Source organism: Myotis nattereri, assembly GCF_964212035.1.
Source record: "Myotis nattereri genome assembly, chromosome: 13".
Classification (NCBI taxonomy): Eukaryota; Metazoa; Chordata; class Mammalia; order Chiroptera; family Vespertilionidae; genus Myotis; species Myotis nattereri.
Genome location: NC_138088.1, coordinates 19,768,375 through 19,792,927, shown reverse-complemented (window position 1 = coordinate 19,792,927; position 24,553 = coordinate 19,768,375). Strand labels below are relative to the sequence as shown.

Sequence of the window (24,553 nt, the reverse complement as noted above, 5' to 3'; positions counted from 1 at the left end):
TGCATACACAGGCTCTGGGCAGAGATCAGAGCAGGAGAGCTGGAGGCTTGGGGCTGTGGCTCCCTTGGTTGCTCCCAGCGTGGGGAGCACCAGGAATTCTGGGAATAGTAGTTCTGGTGGCAGCCCCAGGACGGGAAGCGGAAGCCCAGAGCACGGGGAGCACCAGGAATGCTGGGAATCGTAGTTCTGGAGGCAGACAGATCTCCTAGACCAGGGGTGGGCAAACTTTTTGACTCGAGGGCCACAATGGGTTCTTAAACTGGACCGGAGGGCCGGATGGAGTGTTTGTGTGAACTAATATAAGTTCAAAGTAAACATCATTACATAAAAGGGTACGGTCTTTTTTTTTTTAGTTTTATTCATTTCAAACAGGCCAGATCTGGCCCGTGGGCCGTAGTTTGCCCACGGCTGTCCTAGATACTAGCAAAGTGAGCTTGGAGCAAGTTACTGTTGCAGTTGGGGATGGAGGGAAAGCAAAGGTGAGACACATAAGTAAAGTCAGAGTGTCTAGGAAAAATTAAAGGGAAGATATCCTAAAACTTCCAGGAAATCTCCACCAATGGAGCAAAGAAAAAAAAAGCCTCTATTATTCTGTGAGCAACAAACCAAACTGGGTTGGGGGTCTCAGACAATCCGTTCATATCATTGCAAAGACAGACAGAAACTCCCGGATTGGAGAGGGCTCCCAGATTGGAGAAGATGAAGGTTGGGCTGAAGGACCCACGCCCCCCCCCCCCCCCCCCATGCACGAATCTTCGTGCACCCAGCCCCTAGTAAATAATAATACAAGAATAAATTCTGTGTTTCACAGCTGTAAACCTACAGGGTGTTGGGGACCCTGTATGTGAACATCACTTACCTGGCAAAATCTTTATGTGTTGGGCTGCCATCAAACTCACAGTGGGTGGTGCAAGCTTTCCAAAATTCTGATTTTCCCCTTGGAAAGCTTACACTTTGCCATTGGCAACCAATGCTGTCAGCTGTTTTCTGTGAGGCGGCAGGCTCACCTTGCTCAGCTTTGAGGCGATGCTTCCCGGTCCCCAGTTCTGAACAACCACCTTTTGTCTGCCGGCGTTCTTCCCAGTACAGTGGTGCTCCGTGGACAGAGGGCTGGCCTGGCCTCCACTCAGACCCCTGTCATACTCCAGCGACCAGCCCAAGTGCACGTCCGTGTCATCACACAGAATGTTAAAAAGACATGCGCTCAGGCTGAGGTTTGGTGAAATGAATCAGTTTTACTGCTTCCTCAGGGACATTCTAGGTGACGCTGGCACACTCTGTCGCTGTGAGTGATGGCCAGCCCCGTTCAGGGTCAGCGCCAGCAGTTCACCCTCGTGGCTTTTGCTCCATCAGCTGCTCTCACGGTGAGAGGGGCAGGGGGTTTATTACTGACCTGAGGATAGTTTTGACCCTGCAGAGCCCTGGAAGGTATTGGGGCCCCTGGGGCCCCGAGGAGCGTGCTGTCGGAACTTTGGGTTGGACGACAGGTAGATGGACTTCGTGCAGTGCTGGGCCCCTCTCCGGGTCCGGGGCAGTGTGCCTGCTGCCATTCTTTTCCTCTCTCCCCCTAACCTGAGGGACAACGTGGGAATGGAGAGGTAAGCCATTTGGGGTGAAACATTCATCATTTGTGATTGCAAATCCTACTCAAGGCGAATGTGCTTGGTCCTCAGGAGTAAGTGAAGCGTCCAGGGGACTTCATAGGCACCACATTTTTCTTGCCTCCCCTGGGAGACAGTAGTCTCAGCCAGGCAACTCTCCTGAATGGGTGGGGTCTACTTCCCAGATAGGGACCCCCTCAGAGTCACCCTCCCCCCTTCCTGGCCCCAAAGGGGCATCCCTGTCCCTTATTCATTAACCTTCTCTGCTGTGTGGGACCCGGCGGTCAGCATCCCCCCCCCCCCCTCGTCATTTTTCTAAGCAATTGAACGGGCTGCGTTTATGGGTTGCCTGTTGCATTCTGGGCCCTGGGCTACAGCTCCATCTGCATTGTCTCATTTATGCTCAGAACACAGACACCTGTAGAGTTGATCTTTTTGTTGCTGTTCTTTAAAAATCTTTCCAGTTTTGTTCATTCAAGTGGCTCCTTTGTGCCAAGCACCGGGATGCCATTGCAGGCCAGCCTCAGCCCCGGCCTGGGGGGCCTCATGGGGCCACCTCAATGGTGGGATATGGCTGGGGAGGCTAAGGAAGGCTTTCTGTGCAGGGAGGGAGTGAGCTAGGCCGAGGGAGCGGGGCAGGAAGGGGTGGAACGAAGGCACGTTCGGCTGGGGTGTGGGCCTCAAACTGTGTCTGCTGCTCGGCAGACGATGCAGTGGCATCTGTCCCGTCGCTGGAGGAAGACTGGCTCGGTCGGACCAGCACCAGTCGGACCAGCAGAGCGATGGCCCGGCCTTGTCCTTTATGGACTATTTAAGGGATTTCCAAAGGCTCACTTTCTGCCCTACAGAGACTGGAACACCTGCCCCCAGGCCCCTGGCCTGGTAAGGTGCACCTCTGCTTTATTATCATTTTTGTTACTGTTAGTTATTTGCAAAGGCGTGTGGAGATGTTGTCTGCTGCAGGGATAGTGGGAAGTTCACTTTGGCTGGAGCTCAGAGCACAAAGGTGAGAGTTGGGGAGCAATAGGCCGGAGAGGGAGGCTGGGCCTGAAGGTCATGGTTGCCATGCGGTTCCTCTTTGAGACTAAGTGAAGTCTCTTATGAGATCTGTCTCCTCTGCTCAGCGTGCTTCATTCTCTGGAGCAGGAGAGCGCTTCTTGGTCAGGGTCTCCCTGGCCCTGGGTGGACACGCCTAGCGAAGCCGATAAGCGGGCCGTGCAGGGGAAGGGGGAGGAGACCCTGTCCTCCCGTGTCCGTGTCTCCGTGACGGTGGGCAGGTCTCTGTTTCCTTGTCTGTAAAACGAGAGGAACGGACTAGGGTCTGGAAGGGGCCTCTGATTCTAAGATACACGTTGGTGCTCAAGGGGGATTTACACTCTGTACTGTGTGTGTGTGTGTGTGTGTGTGTGTGTGTGTGCGCGCGCGCGCGTGCGCGCGCTCGTGCACTGGGAGTTGGGGGACAAGGCCCAGGGCAGATGGTGGGCTGGTCTGAGCCCCTGCCCAGGGACAGACCTGAACGGGTTATCGACACCTCACCCTCCAGCTCTCTGCTGACCCTCAGTAGGGGAGCCCTGCAGCAGTGACTTCCTCCGTGTTTGTTCGAAGCTGAGGCAGATGTTTCCTGCAGCTGGTCACTCAGCCTCCTGCCCTATTTTTAGCTCCATTGTTACCCACCCTGGGCATCTGGCTGCCAGGGGTGTGTGAGAGGCTGTGGTCCTGGGAGGGGCCCTCTTCTCTTGGTCCAGCTTGTTCTGTTCCTGCTGCTAGGCCCCTGCTTGGAGCTTCCCAGTGTCGTTTGGGAAAGTGAGGGTGTCTTCAGGGGAAATGGGAGAGGGATGGCCAGATGATGCAGTAGGAAGAGCCCCGGCGGTGAAACCAGAGGCCTGGTTCTCTCGCTGTGTCCTCCAGTGAACTCTCTGAGCCTCAGGTTTTTTGTGTTTTTTTGTTATTATTATTTTTAATATGTTTTTTATTAATTTTTTTAGAGAAGGAAGAAAGGAGAGAAAAAACATTGGTTGCCTCCCGTATGCCCCCTGACTGAGGACCGAATCTCCAACCTGGTATGTACCCTGACTGGGAATCGAACCTGCAACCTTTTGGTGCATGGAATGACACTCAACCAACTGAGCCACACAGGTCCGCGCCGAGCCTGTTTTTTCACCTGCTAAATGGCACAACAGCCTGTGCGTTTGCCCTTCTCATAGGGTTGTTCTGAAGCTGAAATGAGATAGTGAATGTGGAATTCATTTCACAAAAGGAGCCTACATCTTTTGTGGGTTCAGCCTTTGGGGCCCTGGAGGAGCATCGGATTCAGAGTCGGGAGATGAGGCATGTACTTACCAACACCAGGCGTGGACTCGAGGCCGGGGTGTGTGGGGTACGGGCTGTGTGCTGGGCCGCTTGGGAGGGGAGGGGGCATTTCCACTGGACGTTAACAGCTGGGGTGAAAGGGCGAGGGCGGGAGTGGCATCCCTGGCTGTGGGACCAGGGCGGCAGAGGCATGGAGGCAGGGAAGGGCTGGATTGCCCTGGGACCTCCAAGCAGGAAGGGCCTTGAACATTCTGCACAGCGTCTCTGGATGGAGCAGTTCCTCCCTAAGCCTCAGGGTGGGTTTGGGGGCAGGAGGATCTGCAACCCCCTTTTTCTGACCCATGAGTCAGCACAGCAGCTCTGCTTCTGGCTCTTTGACACATAGAACTTTCATAAAAGATTGAGGGGCATGGGGGTGGGAAAGGGGGTCTTGAATGCCAGGTAAGGGAGCCTAGACTGGAGGCCATTGGGGTGGAGGCGGTGGGAACACACCCCCATCATAGTTCTTCTCAGCTCCTTGAAATGATGCTTCAGGTCCCTGCGACATTGCTGGAGGTAGGAAGTGGGATTTAAGCATAAGTTCCCACCGGCCCTTTGGGGTACAGTCCCTGGAAGCAGCCAGGAGTGTGTGGGCGGGGCCAGAGCCCTAAATGGGGTCTCAGAAGCCTCTAAGGTTTCTCCTGACCTTGAAGTGTCCAAATGCACAACTTCCTGGAGCGGAGCAGGTGAGCATGTCAGTACTCTTACCCCGTCCTCCCCAGGGTCCTACCCGCAGCGTTCCGCCCTCCCCCACCCAACCCGGCTGCCTGGAGCCTGGCGATGGGCAGGAGCGTCAGGCTTTCTCAGGAGCAGAATGGCTGCCCTTCCCTGGGATTTTTCCCTCCCCTCCCCCTGCTCCTCCGAGAAAGAGCCCAGCTGGCAGGATCCCTCCCATCCAATGCTGTTTTCTGGTTTTGCAGGGAGTTCCCCTGCTCAGAAAGGCTCTGAGAGGGACAGGGAGAGTGGGGAGACTCTCGTAGTCTCTGCCTGCCTTTTTGGAGCAATGGAGGCCAAGCCTCTAGTCTACAACGTGAAGCAGACATTTAGCTGCTTAGAACTTTCTAAGTTTCTGCGTGTGACTCAGGCAGAGCTGCTGCGCCCCACGGTCCAGCCATCAATGGTCACTAACCCGTGTGCATCCCCATGGGCCCTGGTGGCCGGGGACGCTGCCTTCTGTATTCTGTGACCCCACAGGCCCCAGCATGGAACCGCCAGCCCGCGGTGCAGCCTGACCTTCGCCGCGGGGAAGCGTGACATTCTCCTGCAGGCGGGGAAAGAAGCAGGTCCCGTCCTGTTGCATGTGGCGTGTGGTCACCGAGGGTCAGACCTAAAAATAACGAGTGCGTTAGTCAGGGTTAGATTTGGCTACGAGGTAGGAAAATCCAGATGACAGTGGTTTACACAAGATGGAAGTTTGTTTCTGTGTCATTTCCAAGCCCAGAGCTCTGTGGTCCCTGGATGCCTCAGGGAACTTGATCTTCGCCTTTCGCTGCGCCTGGCCTCACGTGCTCAGTCACCACATCTGGGCTCCAGGCAGCAGGATGGAGGAAGGGAGGAAAGGGAAGGAAGGATTCTGGAACTTGCCTCGTGGCACTCCCCATCTGTTTCATTAGCTAGATCAGTCCCAAGGCCCCAGGTAGCTGCAAGGGAGATGGAGCGTAGTCTTGGCTTTGGGCAGCTAGCTGCCCCTCACTGGGGTAGTACAGACAGCAGGGAGGGAGGGGGGATGAAGGCATCATGGGATTTTATTTTTGAAATCTGTATCCTTATGTACAGTATTGATCTAATTTGTTTCTTTTCATTGCTGTATAGTATTCTAGCCCTTAAATATATACCCGTTTACTTTAGTCATCCTTCTTTTGATAGACATTTAAGGTTTGTGGGCTTTTGGATCAAACCTGAGAGCGGGGTCAGCCCTTCAGGGGCTGCAGGGCCTCACCCAGGGAGGCCGCCCAGGCGGGAGGCCAGGCTTGGCCTTGGGACCAGAAAGCCACATGCCCCAGGCCAGCAACGGGAGCAGAAGGCTTCTGAGGGGTTAGGCGTCAGCCCAGTGGCCGTGGTCAGAATAAGGGAGGCGGGTGCAGAGCAGGTGGCCTGTGTCTGGGCGGCTGGGGTCTGAGGGAGAAAAGCTCACTCACAGGACAGTGGCCAGGAGGCCGGGGGGCTCGAAGGCTTGGTAAATAAGAGCTGTGGGTGCTGTGACACGGAAGGACAGACGCCTCAGGACAAGGGTTGGACCCCCAGAGGCCGGGGGAGGGCCCAGGGGGACTATGGGGACCCTCCAGGAACTCGGACACTTGATTTTTAAGTCCTGGCGGCTAACTAGGGTGGAAAAGAACGAAACCGCAAGGCTCAAGCCACTTGCACACGTGACCTTTTTGGCCCGTGGATTATGGACTTCTTCCCTCCCGATGAGATGCGTTCTCCGTCTCCAAGGGGGAGAGCCGGGGGATGTGTAGGAAACTAGCTGCTCATAAGACAGCTTAGATTACAAAAATTTTTTTTGTTATTGAAAACTATTTTTGGCCCCAGCACTTTATTTAGAAAACGTTCAGGCCTACAGAGAAGTTGAAAGAAGGGCACAGTGAACGCATGTCCGTCCTCACCAGTTGCTAAATTTACTCCGTTTGTGTTTCTCTCTCAACCATCTGAAGATTACAGATGTCAAGATGTTTCACCTCTAAACACTTCAGCCTTTGTCTCCTACCAGCAAGAACATTCTCCCGTGTCCACAGTTATCATCACATCCAAGGAAGTTAACTTGTTTATCTGACGCACAGTTCATTTTCAGATGTTCCCCCTTGTCCTCAGAGTGTTCACTACAGCCCCCCTCCCCGACCCAAGACCCCATATGGACAGAGCTTTCTGCCAGGCAGGCCACCCCCATGGGGAGCTGCAGAGGCAGGGGGCTCCCCAGGCCAGGAGGCAGGCAACAAGCTGCTAGAAAGGGCCCTTTTCCTTCCCGAGGGCCCCAAACTCCACAAGCCTCCAGGCCCCTGTGTGACGGGTCTTTGCTGGCCTTGGAGCAGGCAGGAGCCCCTGCTCTGCTTCCACCTGCCAGGGAAGCGAAGAGAGAGGCTTGTCACCCCGACCGAAGGCAGGGCTGGCCGCTCCTGCAGCCCCTCCCAGCTCAGGGGTCCATCTGCCCTATGCCCTCCCCCACTGTTGCCATGTACCTGCTCCCAGTTGCTGTGGCTCCTCAGCTGGCCGTCAGTCACTCTGCTCTCTGCTCGTCTTCGTCCATTCCGGGCTCCAAGCCCACCTTGAGGTGTCATTTCAACGTGTGACAATGATGACACATTCCTGCCAGGACTTGGACCTTCAAAGGTCGAGGCCACCCCATCCCCCATCGTGGCAGCCCCCCTGCTGAACACTTGGCAGTATTTCCAAATATTCCTCCACCTTCTGTTTTTAACTCTTAGGCTTTTTCTTTCAGTTTAGAAAAAATAAAACATTTCAGAAACATTTAATTTTAGTAGGTGAAGGTCTCCTGCAATCCCAGACCCCAGATGGCTCTACTTTGCTTCTTATATATTTATTTATTATTTTTTAAAGTGTATTTTATTTTATTGTTGTTGACAGTATTACAGATGTCCCTCATTTTCCTCCTTTTTGCCACCCTCCACTCAAGCCCTGCCCCACCCCAGGCCTTCTCCACACGATTGTCTGTGTCCATGGGTTATGTGTATATGGATATATGTTCTCTGGTTAATCTCTTCCTGTCCCTTTCAGCCCCCTCCCCACTGAGATCTGTTATTCCTTGTATATATCCACACCTCTGGACCTGTTCTGTTCGTCAGTTTAATTGTTCATTAGATTCCACATGTGAGATCATGTGATATTTGTCCTTCTCTGACTGGCTTATTTGCTTAGCACAATAGTCTCCAGGTCCATCCATGCTGCCTCAAAGGGTAAGAGATCCTTCTTTTTCACAGCCACATAGTATTCCATGTACCACAGCTTTTTAATCCACTCTCCTATTGGTGGCCACTTGGGCTGTTTCCAGATCTTAGCTATTGTAAATAATGCTGCTATGAACATAGGGGTGCATATATTCTTGTTGGTTGGGGTTTTTAGGATATATTCCCAGAAGTGGGATCGCTGGGTCAAATGGCAGTTCCATTTTTAACGTTTTGAGGACACTCCATACTGCTTTCCACAGTGCCTGCACCAGTCTGCATTCTCACCAGCAGTGCATGAGGGTTCCCTTTTCTCCACATCCTCGCCAGCACTTGTCATTTGTTAATTTGTTGATGGTAGCCATTCTGGGAGGTGTAAGGTGATGCCTCATTGTTGTTTTAATTTGCATCTCACTGATGATTAGTGAAGTTGAGTATTTTTTTCATATGTCTCTTGGCCATCTGTATGCCCACTTTGGAGAATTATCTATTCAGGTCCTTTGCCCATTTTTTAATTGGATTGTTTGTCTTCCTGGTGTTGAATTGTATGAGTTCTTTGTGGTTTTGGAAATTAACCCCTTATCAGATGTTCTCCCATGCTGTAGGTTCCCTTTTCATTTTGTTGGTGGTTTCTTTAGCTGTGCAGAAGCTTTTTATTTTGATGTAGCCCCATTTGTTTATTTTTTCCTTTGTTTCCCTGGCCCTAGGAGAGGTACTGCTGAAAATACTGCTATGTGAGATGTCTGAGATTTTACTGCCTATGTTTTCTTCTAAGATTTTTATGGTTTTGGGACTTACATTTAAGTCTTTTGTCCATTTTGAGTTTATTCTTGTGCATGGTGTAAGTTGGTGGTCTAGTTTCATTTTTGTGCATGTACCTGTCCAATTTTCCCAACACCATTTATATATGGAGGACATTAGGGGTAGGGTGTGCAGACCACATTGCCAGTGTCTCAAAGAGGCCTCTCTGAAGAGGGACATTTGAGCAAAGGTGCCAGGCAGGGGCAGCCATGTGAACAAGAGGGTGGTGGTGTGAAGCCTTTGTGAGGAGTGGCCGGGGTGTTGGAAGGAGGAGGAGGACAGTGGCTGGAGCACCATGGCAAGGGGAGGGCATGGGGCAGAGCGTGGGGGCCTGTGTGCCAGTGTGAGGGGGAGATGGCATGCCCTCTACCCAAGTCCCCTCTGCTGCCTGCTGCCCGTGTTCCCATGGCAATCATTCCATTTATACAGCGGGTGGATTTTGGGTGTCTTTGTGGTTTTTCTGTCTTTGCTACTGACAGCAGCCCTCAAGGAGGGCTCGGCAGGGCTGTGACCCCCACTTTGCAGAAGAGGAAACAGCCAAGCAGGGCCAACGGTGTGGTGTAGGGTTTTAAAAGGTCCTTCTGGTTGCGCCATGGAGGCGGGTGGTGCGGGCACAGGAAGGAAGGAGAGAGACCCCCAGAGGCTGGTGCAGTCTGTCCAGTCAGGGGCCAGTGGCTGGTGGACAGAGTGTTGGACCGATAGGGGTGCAGACTCATTCTTCCCTGTTGGGTTGTGGACAGAGGACTTGCCCATTCCTGGCTCTTGATGAAGGCCAGGAGCCGACGGAAACCTCCCAAAGTGCTCACTGGACAGAGCAAAGCAGGGAGAGTCCTAATGGCGTGTGCCCGGAGCGGGGCAGCTGCTGTGGCTCAGCCCCACTCAGCCCTGCCATTTGCCTGGGATGGCAGCCAAGGGACAGCCCACTGGTCCCTCCCGAGACCATTCCTTTTGTAGGCGGTGCCTGGGCGAGGCCCTGACCTGGCCATGGCGGTTCAGATCTGGTACCAGCCCACCGATGCGGGAAGGGGCTGTGGGCAGGGGCAGGAGAGAAGTGAAGGAAGGCTTTGGCCGGGGCTGATCTGAAGGGCAGGGATGGGTTGAGCCCTCGTTGTGTGTCGGATCGGGGAGGGGGTGGGGTGTTGCTTTACACACACCTTCCCTTATTTCATTCTCATACAGTCCTATTAGGGAGGTACACTCATGGTCCCCAGTTAATAGTTGGGGACACTGAGGCTCAGGGAGGTTAAGCCACGTGCCCACAGTCACACACTGCTGTGTGGGGGACATGGGACCCAGCCAGTGTGCAGCCCAGGTCCCTGCCCCACAGAGTCGAAGTGACAGCGATCCCAGTCAGGTGCAAGGGCTTTGGAGAGCCGCTGTGCCCACTTTCCTGTCTGTGAGGTGGGGATGCTAGCCTTGCCCTCAGGGCTTCCTCCTGCCGTGAACAGATAGTTCAGTGTTTTGTGTTTAAATACATTTCTACTCATTTCAGAGAGGAAGGGAGCGGGAGAGACAGAAACATCAATGATGAGAGCGAATCATTGATTGGCGGCCTCCTGCCTCCTACACGCCCCACATTGGAAATCAAGCCTGCAACCCGGGCATGTGCCCTGGCTGGGAATCGAACTGTGACTTTCTGGTTCATAGGTTGACATTCAACCGCTGAGCCATGCCAGCCGGGCAAGATAGTTAAACTCTTACCTGCAGCAGGTGGTGGGCTCAATGTGAGGACCACAAGCTGACCGCAGGGTGTCCTTGGGGACTGTGGAGGACTTGACACTCAGCAATGCTGTTTAGTAGAAATGTAATGTGAGCCATAGGTGTCATTTTATTTTATTTTATTAAAAAAAATATTTTTATTGATTTCGGAGAGGAAGGGAGAGGGAAAGAGAGATAGACATGAATGATGAGAGAAAATCATTGACCGGTTGCCTCCTGCACACCCCCTACTGGGGGTCGAGTCTGCAACCCAGGCATGTGCCCTTGATGGGAATCAAACCTGAGACCCTTCAGTCCACAGGCCAAAGCTCTATTCACTGAGCCACACCGGCTAGGGCTGAACACCTTTAAATATGCTTATTTGGCATTCAGATGTTACCATCACATCTTTGCCCATTTTAAAATTACTTTTCTTAACTTGCTATTGAGTTGTAAGAGTTGGCACCCCGTTTTTTGGTCAGGATTAAATGAGAGTGATTCTTCCTGGGGAAACAAGGTCACCGACCTGCCACGGATTCCATCGGGCCGTTTCTTTCTCGTGGGACTGACTGCTCTGTGTTTTCCCAGAGGCAGGAGGATAGTGTGGTTATGGGTGGGACTTGCTTAAATGCCATTGTAGCTACGGCCCTGATGAGTCTGTGGCTTCTTAGCTGGTCACCAAGGGTGAAATGGAGTCTGGAGTTCCTGGTTCCTCCATGGAACCTTATGTCTCTGCTTTGCTAGGTCTGGGGTGTTCCGGCAGGGGGTGGAGTGGTGAGGGTCCCCACGGACCCTGAGTGGGGGCTGTACCGATCCCAGGGGGAAGGGAGAGTGTGGAGGTGCTCTTGCTGCCAGGATCAGCGTGAAGAGGCAAGAAGGCAAACTGATGAGGAGTGGTTATCATCCGAAAATGGACACAGTAAGGCCTCAACCTGACCATAGGATGGAGAGCTCCCTGTGTGGTTCCTGGTGCTTAGTAGGCGCTTTGAAATGTTAATAAGTAGAAGCCAAGGAAAAGATGGAGGAGGGCCTGTGTTTGGTGGGTAATATTCTTTCCTTAAAGTGGGAGCTCCTCTTTTTTTTTTTTTTTTTTTTGCCAAGAGCCTAACAATCTGGTAGAAGTTCATGGACCTCTTCTCAGAATATTTTTATTTATTGATTTTATTATTTTTTATTTTTAAAATACATTGTCATTGATTTTAGAGAGGAAGGGAGAGGGAGAGGGAGAGAGATAGAGAAACATCAGTGATGGGAGAGAATCATTGATTGGCTGCCTCCTGCACACCCCACACTGGGGATCGAGCCCACAGCCCTGGCATGTGCTCTGGCCGGGAGTGGAACCGAGACCTCCTGGTTCATAGGTTGACGCTCAACCACTGAGCCATGCCGGCTGGGCTTCTCAGAATATTTTGAAATGCACAAAATAAAATACATGGGATATGAAGGAGGAAGTAAATTTTATTGAGAGAGAGCTACCAAAATATTACAAAACAAATTGGTGAGCTAGCAGGATGTCCTTGGTTATTACTGCATTAATAAGACAATCAATTAGGTGAATTAAGGTTTAATTTTGTTTTTTGAAGACACATCAGTGACAAGGCTCTTGTTGCTCAGCTTCGAGGGGGACATTAAGCTGAGACATGGCTTTGACGGGCACATGCCCAGCATGAAGGACCCCAGGCGATTGTGATTGTTTTGATGATCCCCAAGTGCTGAGAACCCCTCTTTGCAAGTGGAACAGCAGCTTCTTTGTGGCTGGCCTCGTAAGGTGAGGAGGCTGCTCTCCAGGGTCATCAGAATTCTTCACGCTTTTTGGGTTAAACTCAGCTGTGGGAACCTGGGATCCCACCGTGGGGGGCCAAGACTATTCGGTGCAATTACCCTAAGTTGGTCTGTGGGCAGGGGACCCGGGTCTGATGATTACTGTGGCTTGGAAGGCATGATGAGTGCAAGCCACGTTCCAGACACCCGCACAGCTGAGGTGGGATGTGAACCCCTGTGAGCGCTATGGTGATCACGTCCTGGATCTGAGATGCGAGGGGGCCGCGTTCACTGTGCTGGAAGGAAATGCTTGCTTTCAGTTAGAAGTTAGGCGAATAAAGGCATACTTGCTTGGAAACTATCCAGACCCATGCGACTCATTAGCCTGGTCTCATCCAAATCCACCCTCCCCATTCTCCCCCCGGGAGAGGTTTGAGCACGAGGGACCCCAACACCCCCTTGCTGACCACTGCCCCGGGAGTGGACAGCAGTGCTGGGACCACTAGGACTGCCCATCTCAGGAGCCAGGCCCATTTGAAACTGGAGAGGGCTTTCAGACCATCCCGCCCCTCATCGTCTCTTTATGGCTGCGACACTAAGGCCCAGAGAGTGGAAGGATGTTGCCCAAGGCCCTACAGCCTTTGGCCAGCGGGTGGAGGCCAGGTGGAGGCTCTGTGCCGGCCAGGCTGACTCGGGGCAGGGTCGAGGGAGGTTTCAAGGGAGAGTTGCAGAGCGGGAAGGCTGGAGGTCCCAGGGTTTCACCCTCCTCTGGACATTTTGGAGGCAGGTCAATTCTGTTCTTCCCCCACCCTGCAGACGGCAACTGTGCACATCTGTGTCGTCTCCTTCATGGGCACTGGCTGGGGCCTGTCATTGCCTGTGGAGCTGGTGAGAGAGGAGGGTGGCTGGTGCTGGAGTTGGCAGGAGGCGAGGGGGAGGAGGCATGGAGGTGTCAGGCCCAGCACAGACCAATGGGAGCGGGGCCTGCCTTGGCCTGGCAGCCGTAGCCAGCTGTTGCCAGCTGTTGCCGCTGTTCATCATGCCCTCCTTGGGGGGCCCGTGTTCTTGGAGGAGGCTGTTCCTATCCGTGCCTCCTTGGCCCAGACTGCTAGGGGGGTCTGGGAAAGTTTGGTGAACGGTGATGGGAGCTGCCTTGACAGGCAAAGTGGGGAGAAATGGAGAGAGGTTCCCGGTTCCACTCTCTGCTGTCGGCCTGCTGGGGGTCCACTGTGGAGCTCCTCACTCTCTCTGAGCCGCCTGTGTTTCTGTTTAGAAACAGAGCCTCATTCCCTCCATGTCTGAGAGAGAGAGAGAGAGAGAGAGAGAGAGAGAGAGAGAGAGAGAGAGAGAGATTGAAATTGGACTGGGTGTGGAGAGTTACGATGGGCTCATATAAACACCAGGTGTGCGTGTTAACAAAGCTGTCAGGCAGCTGCTGGGAGTTGTCAAGTGTGACAGGCTGGGCAGGGACCCCTTTCCAAGCTGCAGAGGGAGAGAAGCAGGTGGTGGTTTGGGAAGGTTCTGGGAGGGACAGCATGAGGCTGGTCATTCTGTCCAGGTGGCTCTGGGGAGGGAGCATGAGTACAGCCCCGGGGGAGGCTTGGGGAGCTCTCGCCTTGGGACCAGGAACTTTGACGCAGGGTCTGGGAGAGAGGGCAGTGAGTGCAGCCTTCAGACTGAGCTGCTGAGCCCCTATTCCATCCGCTTCCTGGGGTGCTGCGCTGGTGTTGAGGGCTGGGGCTGGGGCTGGGGCTGTGGCGGCCTGGGGAGCGGGTGGCTGGAGCAGATTGTCGCCACTGACTTGGAGCAGCTCATGCCCAGCTGGAGGTAGAGGGGAGGGGTTGTGTTCTAAGGACTGTCTTGTCCCTGTGCTTCTGCAGGGTGGACCCATGTCAGGGTGCAGGTGGGGCTGGGTGGGCAGGGCAGGTAGATCCCTTCTTCTCCTGATCCTGCGCCATTAATGCCACGAGGGGCCAGCAGCTGCTGGGCTCTCAGAAAGTTCTGTCTCCCATGTCTGCACCCTGGAATAAATCCTCCCACATCCTCTTGCAGCTCTTAACAGGTCTCCCAGCCGATCCCCAGCCATCGTCTTATTTATTAAATAAACGTTAACTTTATTGCCCAATGTTTAGAGGAGAACAATCAGAAAATGCAGAAAAACAAAAAGGAGAAAGTGAAAAATCACCTATAACCTCATCACTTGATGATAACTCACGCCAGCGTCTTGCTGTGTGTCCTTCCACACTTTCCTCCTGATACGCTTTCATGATTTTTTTTTTTTTTAAATATATTTTATTGATTTTTTACAGAGAGGAAGGGAGAGAGATAGAGAGTTAGAAACATCGATGAGAGAGAATCATCGGTCAGCTGCCTCCTGCTCATCCCCCACTGGGGATATGCCCGCAACCCAGGTACATGCCCTTGACCGGAATCGAACCCGGGACCTCTCAGTCCGCAGGCCGACGCTCTATCCACTGAGCCAAACCGGTTTCGGCTGCTTTCATGATTTAAGTTAGGATCGCAGCTTGAACTTGCAACCTGCTCCTTCCCTTCCTGTCTGTGAGATGTCTTTCCGTATCAGGCAATATGAAATGGCCATTTAACATTCAACCTGAGAGATGTCCCATAATTTATTCAACAAATCCCTGTTGTTGGCCGGAGGTTGTTTCCAGGGATTTGTTATATAAGCAACACCACCCTTGTAGCCCACGGGTTGCATGCATCCTTAGGGCTTCCCTGGGAGAGAGCTCTCCACGCAGATGCCTCATGGGGTCAGAAGCTCTGCCTGTTGGTGATGTTGAGGTTGGGGTTGGTGATACTGAGGTTGAGGTTGGTGATGTTGGTGATGTTGAAGTTGGGGTTGATGGTGTTGATGACGTTGAGGTTGGGGGTGGTGATACTGAGGTTGAAGTTGGTGATGTTGGTGATACTGAGGTTGGGGCTGATGGTGTTGATGATGTTGATGTGGGTGATGTTGACGTTGAGTTCAGGGGTGTGGTGCCTTCATTGGACCCTTGATCTACTGAGAGCTCACCTCGTCTGGACTTCCCTGGTCTTGTTTTGTGACACTCATGGCTGGAATGCCTTTCTGCATCCTGTTCCCATCCAGATCCTTTACATCCAAGCCTGATGTGCCCCTGCTTCTCCCTCAGGCCTCCTACTTCCCCTAGCCTGGAAGGCCTGGCTTCCATGGGGCCTGGTCCAGTCACCTAGAGCCCTCAGTCCCCACCTGGTGTGGAAGATTAACCCCTTCCTCTCTTATTTTCCCCAGAGGAGTGTAAACTCTAATTGGCCAGGGGCTTCATCCTTATATCTCTCTATGTCCACAACCCCCAAAGCCCAGCAGTGGGCCGGGCACATGGTGGACACTCAGTGGCAGTGGGTAGGCAGCACACCTTCCCTCCATCTCCAGCTGCAGGGGATGGCCCTCTCTGGGCCTCAGTGTGATCTGTGCTTATGGTGGAGGTGAGGGTGGGCCAGGTCTCTGCCTGCCCTGGCTTTCCCCACTCCTCCTTGACCACACACCCTCTCACCCCACAGGCCTTGGGTCTGAGATTGCCGGCTGACTATGGGTACAACGGCCAGCACAGCCCAGCAGACGGTCTCAGCCAGTGCCCCCTTCGAGGGCCTCCAGGGCAGCAGCACGATGGACGGGCGGCACTCGCTCAGCGCCCACTCCTTCCAGACCACGAGCTTGCACAACAGCAAGGCCAAGTCCATCATCCCCAACAAGGTGGCCCCCGTCGTAATCACGTGAGTGGCGGGGGGGATGTGATCATGTCCCTGGAAGACATGGCTCTGGAAGCTGCCTGGGGGTGGGGGGACGGTGGTGGTGGTGGTGGTGGCATATCGTACATAATATCTAGATGAAGACACAGGCCCAGAGAGGTTAGGCCGTTTACCTGGAGTCACACAGTAAGCAGGTGGCAGAGTCTCAGTCGTGGGTCTTTAGCTTATGTGACTTACAGTGTCCACAGGACTAGGGAATGTGGAGAGGGAGGACTGGCTGGGGCATACTCTTTTTTTTTTTTTTTTTTTTTGAGAGTAGGGAATCGGGGAAGGGGAGAAGGGCGAGGGGGAGGTGGGGGGAGAGGTAGAGGGTGCTGGGAGGGGAGTAGAGGTGGAGGAGAGGATAAGGTGGAGGGGAGGGGAGGGAGGGGAGGAAAGGGGAGGGGAATGGGGGCACACTCTTGAAAATAATTTTTGGCTGAACACTTTCAAAAGAAGTTTATATACTTAGATGCATAAAACTTAGATTTTTTTCCCCTGCCACAACCAGTAATTATGGTTGGAAACTGAGGTTACCACCAGGCCATTAAAGGGCCTTGGGCTAGAAAAGCTGGAAGCTGTTGGTCCACTGTCCTCATTAGGTCCTTCAGGGACATTCCTGGAAGCGGCTGAGGGTTTGTTCAGTTGCCATATTTTGAGAGAGGCTTGGGTATCCAGAGGAAGGGGATCAGGAAGGGGCCCTGAAACCCTACCTGCCCCACGGGCGCATGAAGGAGCGGGTGCGGGAGCCCCGAGACCAGGTAGATGGAAGGGGCATCGGATCCGTCTCCTGGGGAGTCAGAACGCCTTGTCTTGCATTGAATCTGCCCACGGTGCTCCCCGGCCTCTGGGCCCCTCCAGGACGCAGGAAGTAGGACGGGATGATCTGGGAATGAAATATATTCCACACATAGCAGTTTGTCAGGGACCTAGCAGATGGGCCTTCCGTGTAAGGAAACCTGAGGGTGGGAATGATACATCTGGCCTGCTGGCTTTGGGGCCTGACAGAAAAATTGTAATCATAATACATTACTGTGTCCGTGATGAGGGGAGGAAAGGAGATGTTACATAAGAGGGACTTGACATACAGCCTCCCTTCTGGAGATGACAAAACTAGGTCTGGGCCCTGAGGGCGGTGTTGGAGACTTGTCCAGTCTTGCTCCGTGACCTTGGGCCTCTGTTTCCTTATCAGGATCTGTGGGGATGACGTTCAAAATACTTAACCCAGGGTGTGGCCCAGAACAGTCACCTGCCTGCTGTAAAAATCTGTGTGTGCCTCCTGGCGCAGCCGTGAGCCCAGTACTCCTCAGATTGACAGTGTTTGAGGTGGAGGTGACCTTAGAGGTGATCCAACACAGGGGTCAGCAAACTGTATCTTTCGGGCTAAATCTAGTCCAGCATCTGTTTTTGTCAATAACGTTTTATTGAAGCACTGCCATGCTCGTTCATGCACATATTATCTGTGGATGCTTAACACTTCAACTGCAGAGGTGAGTAGTTGTAACAGAGACGTTGTATGGCCCATTAAGTCTACAGTATTTACTATCTGACCCTTGATAGAAAAGGTTTGCTGACTCCTGATCTAATAATACCCTTTAGAGCAGATGTGAAAACTGACTTAGATACACAAACTGAGTTTCGAGGAGGTAGAGAGATTGGCCCACCCCGGGCCCTGCGGTGAGATGGAGGCAGAGCGAGCAGCCGGAACCGCGTCTCTTGCGTCCTTTTCTGGTGCTCCCTCCCACGCACCCCACCGCCTGCCTTTCCTAGAGGCATTTCCTTTGTAAAGAGGATCAGACACCAGGTCACCAGCTTTGGGAGGCTGTGTCTTCTTCGCTGTTAGAATCAGCACACCAGCTTTTTGCGTCTTGGGTTTTGTTTGGAATGGCCCTGTGTGGAGGTAGAACTACCACTAGTAATAATAATTTTATTAATAAGCCCTTACTGTGCCCCAGGCACCGGGCTAAGCACTTACATTCTTTAATGCATTGATTTCTCACAGCAGCCCTAGGAGGTGGGAATCACTGGAAATGTAGCTACAGAGAGTGGGTGACTCCGGAGTCACAGAGTTACAAAGCAGTGGAGGTGGGTTTGTGCCCCAAGCCTGTGTCCTGAACCACCTCACTGTGCTGTGGGATCACCAGTGTGGAGGTTGTTTCCAGAGACACTTTGATGGAGGGGACCATCCAGGACCAAAGTAACTCCGAAATAGAAGGCCTTATTCAAGACAGAAGCTTCCCTCGCACAAAAGTCCAGGAGATGCCCCAGGTTGCATGATCAGCCAGGCTCCTCCTCTCTTGATGCCCTGCCATCATCAATACCTGATTCCTGCTACCACTTCTGGATGCGAGCCAGGGAGGAGGAGAGAAATGTAGAAGGTTCACACCTTCCCTTAAAGAATCCCATTGGACAGAACATCATCACATGACCATACTAGCTGCAAGGGAGGCTGGGAATGTAGTCTTTACATGGACGGCCCAGTTCCCATTCCAGGGTTGTATTGCTCGCAAAAGGGAGCGTGGATATTGTGGTACAATGGGCTGTCTCTGCCACGAATGGGTAACCACTTCAGTGGGAGTGGGGTGGTCCTGCTGTGGGGTCAGGTGAGGATGGAGTGGACTCTGGCTGCGGAGGTGGCCTGACTTGGTCTCCATCTGTAACCCTGGCAGGTACAACTGCAAGGAGGAGTTCCAGATCCATGATGAGTTGCTCAAGGCCCATTACACGCTGGGCCGGCTCTCGGATGCTACCCCTGAGCACTACCTGGTGCAGGTGAGGTCAGGCCCTACCCTTTCCTCCCTCTTCCGGCTTCTCTCCGCTCCTCCTGTCCTTTAGGTTCTCTCCCTAATCTCTTCTGCCTCCCCACTGTCCCCTTCTCTGTTTCACTGCCTCATTCCATCTTCCAGGATCCCAATCCCACTTCCTCGGACCCATTTGTTTTCTGGGGCCCATTCGTCCTGCCCTGTGGAGCCCCTGCTCTTCTCTCTCCATCCACCCCATGCCTGGCTCCAGCATGCCCACAGCCCCTCCATTGGAACACCAGGGAGAATATAGATGAGGACAAAGGTCCCTAGGCCAGGACTGCTGCCCCTAGGGTGGCCATCTCCCTCCCCTTCTCTTTCAAAGTTTCCGACCTTCTCTGGCTTAGCTGTTTTTGTTTTTTTGCCTTAAACATCCCCTAGAAAGTAAAGCCCACAAGGACAGATGACTGTTCATCTCCTTGTTCACTGCTGTAGCCCCAGCCTCAGAGCAATGGAGGTCCTCAGGGAAGGGTCAATGAATGGAGGCCGGAATGAAAAATCGTGACAACTGTTGGCTGACAGAGTAGCTGAGGGTTTCTGGCACCTGGAAGAACTGGTCCCACCTGTCGGTCAGCAGTGCAGGTGTGGGGCACGGGGTAGATGTGGTGACCTTGGTGCTCCCTTTTGCCCAGGAATGAGCTCTTCTAGTTCCCGCTGCTCTCCCGGATGTCCAGTACCCTTTTCCTCTCTTCTCTGTAGTCACGGCATTCATTCACTCACTCCAGGTGGGGAGGGGAGAGACCTGCCCTTCCTCAGAACTGCCGGGCCCTAGGAAAGGGCCAGGACAGCCTTCCTCTAGGTGATTCCCGTGGTCCCGGCTGTGACTCCCGACTCTGGCCTCCCAGGGAGTTGTGGGTCCACCCGAGAGCCAGCTCTAGTTTCCTGCTCCGGTAGTGCCTCTTCATGCTCTCCTTCTCCAAGGCCGGCTCAGATGCCAACACCTGCACGAAACCTTTTCAGATTCCCACTCAAGAGGAGCTGTATTTTCTTTCCTCTGACCCTGTGACCCCCTTCCTGGGATCACAGATGGTCACGTATCTCGTCTGTTTTTTTCTGTGAGCCTGCAGACAGCTTGAGGACCGTGTCCCCTCCCCATCTCCCTGATCCCCACCTCCTGGGGCCTGGGACAGAGCCCTGCCCGTAGAAGATGCCCCTGGGTCATCTCAGTGTCCCCCTCTGGCTCTTCCACTGCCAGGGACGCTACTTCCTGGTGCGGGATGTTGCTGAGAAGATGGACCTGCTGGGCACCCTGCGGAGCTGTGGGGCCCCCAACTTCCGGCAAGTGCGGGGCGGGCTCACCGTGTTTGGCATGGGACAGCCCAGCCTCTCGGGGTTCAGGCAGGTCCTCCAGAAACTCCAGAAGGATGGACACAAGGTAAGCATGGTCCTTTTTCAGGCAGGGGCTAGCCCCCCAAATCTGGGGAAAGGGGCTCCTGGGAGAGGCAACTTCAGAGGCTTTGGAGGGTCCTGGCCACGTGATGGGGAGGGCGCTGGCGACCTGGACCAGGCCCTACCAGGCCTTGAGCACCATGACGGTCTTTGTGGTCAGCATGGCTGGAAATTCTGAGCAGATGTTTACTGCATGGTCCTGGGTGGACATTGGAGCCTTGAGGTCAGAAGCCCCTGTACACCCCACTCTGAGAGCCTCAGAGGAAGTGAGGAGGGTGACGGGATGACAAGAGAGAGTCACAGGATGATAATCACGGCTAACACTTATAGCCTCATGTCAACCCAAAAGGGCGGGGAAGTCATTCTCCCATTTATAGAAACTGAGATCCAGAGAGGATAATGACACAGCTCCTGAATGGTGTCTCAGGACCCAAACCCAGACATAGCTGGAATTCCAAGAGCCTACTTTTTTATTTTTTGTTAATCCTCACCCAAGGATTCCATTGATATTTTAGAGAGAGTGGAAGGAGGGAGGGAGAGAGAGAGAGAGAGAAAAACATGACATGAGAGAGACACACCAATTGGTTGCTTCTGAACTCGCCCCAACCAGGGCCAGGAATCGAACCTGCAACCCGGGTATGTGCCCTTGACCAGGAATCAAACCGCAACCCTTTGGTGTGTGGGCTGATGCTCTAACCGCCGGCCAGGGCTCTAAGCGCCTGCTTTTAATGACTCCTCTCTCCTGCCTGCAGAACAGAGGCTGAGGGTCCACAGTGATTTCAGGCTCTTCGACATGGGGTGTCTGGTTTGACATGGGGTGTTGATGGAGAGTTTTTGAGTGAACCAGAGTGGGAATGGGGTGTTAGTGGTGGTCAGATCCCATCTTCCCATCTTGACCGCCGGTTCCTCGGGGTGGGGTCTCCCCAGTATCTCCCTCCGTCTGTACGATGCACAGGGAATGAATGATTGCATTGTGGGTGAGGGCATTCATTTCTTCAACTGATGCTATCAAGCCCTTGATTGATCCGGGGCTCTGTGCTAGGAGTAGCAGAGACCAGGATGTGATTCTGCCTGTGAGGAACCTGTAATCCACTAAAGGAGAAAAGATGTGTTCGTTGATAATGTTACTACAAAGGGGGTTAACATTACGAAGTTCAGATGGAGGACTACTGGCCCTGAGAGGAGGGAGGGTCGGGAGCGGGTGGCATTTGGTCTGAGCTTTGCTTCCTGGGCAGGATTCAGGTCTCAGGGACACAGTGGGGTGAAGAGCCCTTGAGGAGGGGAACGGCCTGCTCAAAGGCCTGGCGGGGGGCAGTGGAGCGGAGTCCCTGCCTGACTGGGGCGACCTCCTTCCTGGGCTCCCGGCAGGAGTGCATCGTCTTCTGTGTGCGGGAGGAGCCGGTGCTGTTCCTGCGAGCGGAGGAGGACTTTGTGCCCTACACACCTCGCGACAAGCGGAACCTCCACGAGAACCTCCAGGGCCTGGGGCCTGGCGTCCAGGCGGAGAGCTTGGAGCTGGCCATCCGGAAAGAGGTGAGGGCCGCTGGTGTGGGCGGGGCCCCTCCTGCTAGGCCTTGGGCAGCTGAGATGACCCCAGACCACAGCTCAGCGCTGCTCTCACTGGCTCGTCCTTGCCCATCTTCCTGCCCTGCTTGGGCCAGTGGCTGGCTACAGGGCCGGCTCACGGGCAGCCAGAGGAAGGACCTATTCCCAGCGCTGTTTGCCCTGCCTCTTTCCCACACTCAGCATCCTTATTAGAAAAAGGTCTGGTGGGGCGAAAGCGCTCGGCTAGGAGCCTGAGGCTGAGTTCAGCCAGTGAGCTCTGAGCCCTGGGGTGGGTCACTTCTCTTGTGGGACTGTTGGTTTCTGAGGTTCCGCTGTCCACCCTCTTCAGGTTTGTCAAGGCCTCAGAGGCTGTTGACCTTCCACAGAGGTGTGCCAATAGAGTATGGGGGTCACAGTTCCCCCCAAGACTTCCACAGGCAGAAACCTAGTCCGGAGAGGCCACTGGTGGCCTCCCATCTCCCTTTCAGGCCTCCTCTCCAGTCCCAGGTGACCAAGCCTGGCCCTGTCCTTCAGTCTGGTGGCTTAGCTAGCTCCTGCTGCCTGCTGGGCAGAGCCCTCCCCCTGACCCCAGGGCCTGGGCAGCTGCCCGTAGGACACGCGGGTCACAGAGAGCACCCTCGCATGGAGTCCCCTCTGGGGGACAGGCAGCCTGTCGAAGCCTCTGGGTGGCCTGAAGGTCCGTCATGGCCCTCTGGCCCCCACTCCTCCATGCAGATTCACGACTTTGCCCAGCTGAGCGAGAACACGTACCACGTGTACCACAACGTCGAGGACCTGCGGGGGGAGCCCCACGCTGTGGCCATCCGGGGTGAGGATGATGTGCACGTGACCGAGGGGGTGTACAAGCGGCCCTTATTCCTGCAGCCCACCTACAGGTACCGAGGGCCAGCCCTGCAGGGCCCTGGGGTGCTGGGCACGCTGACCTGGGGCTGCTCTCCAGCTGGGCCTCAGCCTCACCAGCTGCAGGTGGGGCTGAATGGAATGCAGGGGTGGGGGATGCCCGGGGTGTGTGGTCTGCCTGATGGGCTCCTCCCCCTCCCCTGGCAGGTACCACCGCCTGCCCCTGCCAGAGCAAGGGGCTCCCCTGGAAACCCAGTTTGATGCCTTTGTCAGTATCATCCGGGTAAGTGGGGTGGAGGGGTGTGGGGAGCACGGAGTTGGGGGCAAGGGCCTGGAGAGTGGGTCTGTGTAGAGGCCCTGTCTCCATGGAGATGCTCAGGGTAGGTGTGGCCTCTGAGTTGTGGCTGGTGTCAAGTATAATGGGTATGTGTGCATGTGTGTGGGGGTTGTGTGTGTACACGTCTGTGTGGGGGGGCTGTGTGCATCCGTGTGTCTGTGTGGGTGTGTATAGGTACATGCTCCGGTGGCAGGGCCTAGCTGGGTGTCTAGAGGACCGGCTTTGCTGTGACGAGGCTGCTGACTTGCTGTGTGACCTTGAATAAATCTGCTAACCTCTCTAGACCTCAAGTTCCTCATTTCTTTACTGAAGCTAAACAGTCTCACCCTCTAGACCAGTAGTTTTCAACCTCTGGCCCTTTAAATACAGTTCCTCATGTTGTGACCCAACCATAAAATTATTTTCGTTTCTACTTCATAACTGTAATGTTGCTACTGTTATGAATCGTAATGTAAATATCTGATATTCTGTCCTGATCGGTTTGGCTCAGTGGATTGAGCGTCGGCCTGCGGACTCAAGGGTCCCAGATTCGATTCCAGTCAAGGGCATGTGCCTTGGTTGCGGGCACATCCCCAGTAGGGAGTGTGCAGAAGGCAGCTGATCGATGTTTCTCTCTCATCGATGTTTCTAACTCTCTATTCCTCTCCCTTCCTCTCTGTAAAAAAACCAGTGGAATATATTTTATAAATAAATAAATAAATATCTGATATTCAGGATGGTCTTAGGCGACCCCTGTGAAAGGGTCGTTCGACCGCCAAAGGGGTCGCGACCCACAGGTTGAGAACCGCTGCACTAGACTCTTCTGGTACTTCCTGAGTCCTGGTGGTTCTCTCTCAACGCCTTCAGGGGTCCCCTTACTTAATCTGCATCTCACAGGGGTGTGAGGTGCGGCCCTGTCCCCCCAGTGGGGTTCAGTTCCAGAGCCAGGCATTGGTCTCCCCCAGGGTCTGGGGAGGAGCAGAGCCTGGGCTCCCGGGGCAGGTGGAGCAGATCGTGCCTTGGGGTTTGGCTAAACGGGCTGAGCTTCCTGTCTGCCCGCCACTTGCTGCAGACTGGGGTGGGGGTGGGCCTGTGTCATGACCCCTTACCCCCACCAGCTCCTCAGCCAAGGGGTGCCTGGGTCATGCCGTGATATGCTCTCCACGGTCCTTCCCCAGGAGACCCCCAGCCTGCTGCTGCTCCGAGATGCCCACGGGCCTCCCCCTGCCCTCCTCTTCAGCTGCCAGACAGGTGTGGGCAGGACCAACCTGGGCATGGTCCTGGGGACCCTCGTGCTGTTTCACCAGAGTGGCACTGCCTCCGGGCCTGAGTGAGTGGGGGGGGGCAGGGCCCCAGGGACGCTTCGGGGGCTTGGAGCCAGAGCTGGAAACGGGTCGCTGGGGTTCATGTCCGGGTTTGCCGCAGACTTGCAGGGTGGCCTGGAGAAAGTCACTTGACTTTTCCGGGCCTCAGTTTCCCCAGTGGGGAAAATGCCCCTTGCTCCCCGCCCCCCCCCCCCCCCCCCCCCCCCCCCCCCCCCCCCCCGCCAACTTGAAAGGAGGACTTGGAGCCTGGAGCCTCTCAGCGGGATACAAATGGGAGGTCACAGCAGGGCCATCCTGTGGCTGAGGATGCTCCCGCCCCTTCCTGCCAGGGCTGTCCCTGCGAAGACCAAGCCTCTGCCCATGGAGCAGCTCCAGGTGATCCAGAGCTTCCTCCACGCGGTGCCCCAGGGCAGGAAGATGGTGGAGGAGGTGAGCAAGG

At 54.4% G+C, this 24,553-nt stretch overlaps 1 protein-coding gene across 1 annotated transcript in view; it reads left to right on the top strand.

The window, feature by feature from the left end:
- Positions 1-24,553, top strand: part of PALD1 (phosphatase domain containing paladin 1) — a 67,934-nt gene that overhangs the window by 21,019 nt on the left and 22,362 nt on the right. The window contains exons 2-9 of the mRNA XM_081104921.1: positions 15,650-15,862; positions 18,547-18,649; positions 19,874-20,053; positions 21,436-21,600; positions 22,348-22,508; positions 22,681-22,756; positions 23,968-24,119; positions 24,444-24,543. Coding sequence (XP_080961047.1) covers positions 15,678-15,862; positions 18,547-18,649; positions 19,874-20,053; positions 21,436-21,600; positions 22,348-22,508; positions 22,681-22,756; positions 23,968-24,119; positions 24,444-24,543 — 1,122 coding nt within the window. The 5' untranslated portion in view covers positions 15,650-15,677. The remainder of the gene's footprint in view (positions 1-15,649; positions 15,863-18,546; positions 18,650-19,873; positions 20,054-21,435; positions 21,601-22,347; positions 22,509-22,680; positions 22,757-23,967; positions 24,120-24,443; positions 24,544-24,553) is intronic.